The 6322-nt window shown below is 45.1% G+C and overlaps 1 protein-coding gene across 1 annotated transcript; it reads left to right on the forward strand.

The window, feature by feature from the left end:
* The first annotated feature begins 332 nt into the window (after window positions 1–332).
* On the forward strand, window positions 333–4317 carry LOC124595474. Its single transcript, XM_047134230.1, has 14 exons — window positions 333–376; window positions 515–560; window positions 679–896; window positions 984–1232; window positions 1323–1446; window positions 1585–1811; window positions 1899–2147; window positions 2238–2361; window positions 2500–2726; window positions 2814–3062; window positions 3153–3276; window positions 3415–3641; window positions 3729–3977; window positions 4068–4317. The coding sequence occupies exons 2-14, from the start codon at window positions 515–517 to the stop codon at window positions 4200–4202; spliced, it is 2448 nt and encodes an 815-aa protein (XP_046990186.1). The 5' UTR covers window positions 333–376; the 3' UTR covers window positions 4203–4317.
* The last annotated feature ends 2005 nt before the right edge of the window (window positions 4318–6322 follow it).

Genomic DNA, 6322 nt, shown 5'->3' on the forward strand with positions numbered 1-6322 from the left:
GCCTGAACAAAGATCCGAAACCAGAATATCATTAGCTAAGGCTCATCGAAAAATTCTATTTGATTTTCCCAAGATAATGAACCAGCGAGATAGCTCACTTAGCAACACACGACGCCATTAGAGGGCAACAACAGTGGTGGGCACGTAAAATCTAAGCTTCACATGCATTAAAATGTGAACTTCGTGAGAATGTTATCGTCAGTATTACCACACGTGTCCTCCGGATAATTGGATCTTTTGCAGTCGATCATTAGCACAGATAAAGCAAATCACCACAACACAGGTGTCTCGCTACGGAGATAAGAGACAATATAAATAGTGAGCAGCATTACGGCAGATCACATAGCTGGAAGCAAAGCAGCGAGACGTGCTCGAGGTAAGCGACATCCACGCCTAACTGACGCTAAGAAGCGCCAACTCTGTATGGAGATGGCCAGTCATTAGTTGGTATAAAAAAGAGGTGAATCTGTTGAAGGAACTTTACACTAAATTTAATGTCCTTTCTAATTTACAGATGAAGACGATCTTCATCCTTTTCGCTGTCCTCGGGATAACAGCAGGTAGCATAACCATATTATGATAATATAAATTTTACAATATCTGTTTTTACACAGTGAAACCACATACCTACTCGTTGATGAAGCGGACTAAATAAATTGCACTGATGATTAATTTCAGCAAAGGCTGTTCCTGCCCCTCGTATTAGCGTACACACACGCAACCTCCAGGATGACCTCAATGACTTCCTCGCCCTCATCCCCGTCGATGACATTGTCGCTATCGTCACGGATCACTTGGCCAACGACCCCGAGGTGCAGGCTGCTGTTCAGTACATACTCTCTGATGACTTCAAGAGCATTGTCCTGGCCATCGACGCTCTACCAGAATACATTGATGTAAGGATCCCACACCTGTACCAGTTGCAGAACGACGCAACTTACATTTATTATGAATACGTTAAATTGTTACGTTCTTCTCCACAGTTCCTCAACTACCTGCAAGAGTCCGGCCTCGATGTCTACAAATATGTGAACGCTCTACACGACTTCCTGGGACTGCCCCAGCTTACCCCTCCATCCAAGCTGAGACACACCAGGAGCATCCGTTCCATGGTCGACGAGATTCTCGCCATCTTGCCACTGGACGAACTCCGGGCTCTGTTCGACGAGAAGCTGGAAACCAGCCCCGACTTCAAGGAGCTCTACGACAGGATCAGGTCTCCCGAATTCCAGGTGAGTCGTCATGTGTTGATCAATAGTTAGCTGGCCATCCTGGATGATACTTAGTACCCAAAATTTATTTGGCCTGGTCATCTGTTGTAGTCGATCGTGGAAACTCTGAACTCGCTGCCAGAGTACCAGGAGCTACTTCAGAAACTGAGGGACGCTGGCATCGACGTCGACGCATTCATTGACCTGATTCGCGGTCTTTTCGGCCTGCCAACAAGTAAGTAACACAGTACGGAGCATAAGAAATGAAAGGATGAGTATCTAACAGGCATTCTTTCAAAGATTGTCACATTTCAGAGACAAGTGCACAATTTCGCTTCTAGAGTACTTAGAGTTTCTCTTTATTCTCTCTTAGGCTCCAGCAACAAGATTCGACTTCATGTATCTGCCAAGAAGGCCAACCGCAACCTCCAGGATGACCTCAACGACTTCCTCGCTCTGATCCCCGTCGACGAAATTGTCGCTATCGTGCTCGACCACTTGGCCAACGACCCTGAGGTGCAGGCTGCTGTTCAGTACATACTCTCTGATGACTTCAAGAGCATTGTCCTGGCCATCGACGCTCTACCAGAATACATTGATGTAAGGATCCCACACCTGTACCAGTTGCAGACCGACGCAACTTACTTTTATTATGAATACGTTAAATTGTTACGTTCTTCTCCACAGTTCCTCAACTACCTGCAAGAGTCCGGCCTCGATGTCTACAAATATGTGAACGCTCTACACGACTTCCTGGGACTGCCCCAGCTTACCCCTCCATCCAAGCTGAGACACACCAGGAGCATCCGTTCCATGGTCGACGAGATTCTCGCCATCTTGCCACTGGACGAACTCCGGGCTCTGTTCGACGAGAAGCTGGAAACCAGCCCCGACTTCAAGGAGCTCTACGACAGGATCAGGTCTCCCGAATTCCAGGTGAGTCGTCATGTGTTGATCAATAGTTAGCTGGCCATCCTGGATGATACTTAGTACCCAAAATTTATTTGGCCTGGTCATCTGTTGTAGTCGATCGTGGAAACTCTGAACTCGCTGCCAGAGTACCAGGAGCTACTTCAGAAACTGAGGGACGCTGGCATCGACGTCGACGCATTCATTGACCTGATTCGCGGTCTTTTCGGCCTGCCAACAAGTAAGTAACACAGTACGGAGCATAAGAAATGAAAGGATGAGTATCTAACAGGCATTCTTTCAAAGATTGTCACATTTCAGAGACAAGTGCACAATTTCGCTTCTAGAGTACTTAGAGTTTCTCTTTATTCTCTCTTAGGCTCCAGCAACAAGATTCGACTTCATGTATCTGCCAAGAAGGCCAACCGCAACCTCCAGGATGACCTCAACGACTTCCTCGCTCTGATCCCCGTCGACGAAATTGTCGCTATCGTGCTCGACCACTTGGCCAACGACCCTGAGGTGCAGGCTGCTGTTCAGTACATACTCTCTGATGACTTCAAGAGCATTGTCCTGGCCATCGACGCTCTACCAGAATACATTGATGTAAGGATCCCACACCTGTACCAGTTGCAGACCGACGCAACTTACTTTTATTATGAATACGTTAAATTGTTACGTTCTTCTCCACAGTTCCTCAACTACCTGCAAGAGTCCGGCCTCGATGTCTACAAATATGTGAACGCTCTACACGACTTCCTGGGACTGCCCCAGCTTACCCCTCCATCCAAGCTGAGACACACCAGGAGCATCCGTTCCATGGTCGACGAGATTCTCGCCATCTTGCCACTGGACGAACTCCGGGCTCTGTTCGACGAGAAGCTGGAAACCAGCCCCGACTTCAAGGAGCTCTACGACAGGATCAGGTCTCCCGAATTCCAGGTGAGTCGTCATGTGTTGATCAATAGTTAGCTGGCCATCCTGGATGATACTTAGTACCCAAAATTTATTTGGCCTGGTCATCTGTTGTAGTCGATCGTGGAAACTCTGAACTCGCTGCCAGAGTACCAGGAGCTACTTCAGAAACTGAGGGACGCTGGCATCGACGTCGACGCATTCATTGACCTGATTCGCGGTCTTTTCGGCCTGCCAACAAGTAAGTAACACAGTACGGAGCATAAGAAATGAAAGGATGAGTATCTAACAGGCATTCTTTCAAAGATTGTCACATTTCAGAGACAAGTGCACAATTTCGCTTCTAGAGTTCTTAGAGTCTCTCTTTATTCTCTCTTAGGCTCCAGCAACAAGATTCGACTTCATGTATCTGCCAAGAAGGCCAACCGCAACCTCCAGGATGACCTCAACGACTTCCTCGCCCTGATCCCCGTCGACGAAATTGTCGCTATCGTGCTCGACCACTTGGCCAACGACCCTGAGGTGCAGGCTGCTGTTCAGTACATACTCTCTGATGACTTCAAGAGCATTGTCCTGGCCATCGACGCTCTACCAGAATACATTGATGTAAGGATCCCACACCTGTACCAGTTGCAGTCCGACGCAATTTACTTTTATTATGAATACGTTAAATTGTTACGTTCTTCTCCACAGTTCCTCAACTACCTGCAAGAGTCCGGCCTCGATGTCTACAAATACGTGAACGCTCTACACGACTTCCTGGGACTGCCCCAGCTTACCCCTCCATCCAAGCTGAGACACACCAGGAGCATCCGTTCCATGGTCGACGAGATTCTCGCCATCTTGCCACTGGACGAACTCCGGGCTCTGTTCGACGAGAAGCTGGAAACCAGCCCCGACTTCAAGGAGCTCTACGACAGGATCAGGTCTTCCGAATTCCAGGTGAGTCGTCACGTCTTGATCAGTAGTTAGCTGACCTTTCTGGAGGATACTTAGTACCTAAAGTTTACGTGGACTATTCATCTGTTGTAGTCGATCGTGGAAACTCTGAACTCGCTGCCAGAGTACCAGGAGCTGCTTCAGAAACTGAGGGACGCTGGCATCGACGTCGACGCATTCATTGACCTGATTCGCGGTCTTTTCGGCCTGCCTACGAAGAAATTTTAAACGACAATTTTTAGCTGACAAATACAACGTGTTATTGCCTGTGGTGTGCATTATGGGAAGACTGAAGTGTTGTTTTCGAACTATGAGCACGTGAATAAATTATTTTCCAGCGTAATATGAATTGTTTACTGTTATATTTCATTCAGACTTCTTTACCATTCTTTATGTTCCTTTGTACATTCTGTTACATCTGAAAACAATACAATACACATTAACTTCTAAATCCGAGCATGTTTTGAACTTTTTTGTTGATGAGGCTGCTGTTGATGAGTTCCACATTGCACACAGAATACTGTTTGCCGACATTTTTCTTGCAAATCGTCCATTTTCTTTGGTTCACCAGTGTTGTGCGTTCAATCACATGTCCGGTTCCAAAAGTCCTGAATTCAATTGGAACACATGAAAGAGATGATTTTGGGCATGATGGATATCCTGCCCTTTTCCGATGAGAAGCAGCAGATGATCTTGCTACCATCCTCCGGAATTGAAGCAGTGTAATATTTTCATTCGAGAGTCAGTAGATGACGTGCGCGTTGACCACCGCTACATCTAATGCATTGGTGAAGAATGGGAAGTACCATTTCTTACCTCCAGTTCTCATACGATATTTCCGCACATTTCAGTCCCGTTTGTCCACACAACTGTTATATTCTGAAATCATTCTTGGCTGTGTAACCTGCACTTCTCTGTTCTCACCTTTGCCCCATCTCCTTACTTAGCTTACTGGATGCACTGTCTCATGGTTTGACAAGTGCTTTACACAATTGTTATACTTCCGCATAGCTGCCATTATCTGCCTATTCTTGTCAAATCTATACTGCCATACGCTCCTCTTCGTTTCTTCTTCATGCTGTTATCAGATTCTATTGGATAGTTATTCATTTGGTTCATACGGGTAGTTCCAGTTGCCCTTATTCTTGTTTCTGATGGCTCTTTCATAAAACAGAAGCTCGTGAAGTTCAGGAGTTTGCAGAAAAGAAATCTTATTCAACAGAACTGATCTGCCAAATCCCAGAACCGAAGCATCACTTGTATCCTTCAATTTTCCTTCATAGTATGACATATGGAAACAGAAACCGCCTTGAGAACAGCACATGACCCACTGTTTGAATTCAAATCTCACTGGTTTCCCGCTAATGAACTGTTTTAGGTAATGGTGTCTATAATATTGTACCATTTCCTCACCAATGCTCAGCCTGTCGGAAAAAACTTGAAATTTCATGAAATTATTATTCAATAAATCCATCTACGGACGAAGTTTAAAAAGTCTATCCCTTTCGTCAGGTGGGACTCTGTTCAGGCGTGTGTTGTCACTGAAATGAAGGTGGCGCTTTACTTCCAGACATCTGTTGCAACTTATACACTGTCGTACAGACCCTCATATTCACTCTGGTATAGCTTTTCCTGTGAAAGTGCATGGTATCCAGTGAAAAGTAGTATACCTATGAAATTTTTAAGCATCCTTTCGGTAACTCACAGCTGTGATTATTGTTCTGTGTAGCATATCGGACACTTTCACTGACAATCAACTTCAATATCTGTTCATCAAAAAATTCTTCAAAGCACTCAACATCAGATTTTCCTTTCAGTTTGAAATTGGATTTTCGCTGTTCAATTTATGCTGTATCAGGATAGGTCTTAGAGTAAGTCGAATCTTCTGTTGTCCAATTAGTAGTGATAATAGCTTTGACTTACTTTCTTCGCTGGACTGCATACTCCTCATTTCCCTTTCCTCCATTGGCATGAATTTCCAAGGAACCTGGCTTATCAGATGGAACAGTACTTTCAAACATATTTTCGTCGATATGTTCACAGTCGGACATCTCATCTACACGATGTGGAGGGAGCTCGACAATGTCAATGGTCTCATTCACATTACCATCATCGCCAAAAGAAGCCAAGAAGTTCCGATCATTTACAATTTCTTAATTTCCCTTATAGAAAGTGTTCCATAGCGACTCATTGTGTCTGAGGAGCAAATAAAAGTAAAATAAAGTTTTACGTGGAAACGGCCATGAGCCCCGAAATGGGGATCGAAGGTCAGACAGGTGTCATGCAGAAATGAAACATGCCTGTACACAGATATTGGAAGTTATGTACATAATAATACAACTTATGCT

Source organism: Schistocerca americana, chromosome 2, assembly GCF_021461395.2.
Source record: "Schistocerca americana isolate TAMUIC-IGC-003095 chromosome 2, iqSchAmer2.1, whole genome shotgun sequence".
In the NCBI taxonomy this organism is placed as follows: domain Eukaryota; kingdom Metazoa; phylum Arthropoda; class Insecta; order Orthoptera; family Acrididae; genus Schistocerca; species Schistocerca americana.

Coding starts and splice junctions, on each gene's coding strand:
- LOC124595474 (XM_047134230.1), top strand. CDS start 515: ATGAAGACGATCTTCATCCTTTTCGCTGTCCTCGGGATAACAGCAG. Junction 561..678: donor TGTCCTCGGGATAACAGCAG/GTAGCATAACCA, acceptor GATTAATTTCAG/CAAAGGCTGTTCCTGCCCCT. Junction 1,812..1,898: donor CTCTACCAGAATACATTGAT/GTAAGGATCCCA, acceptor TCTTCTCCACAG/TTCCTCAACTACCTGCAAGA.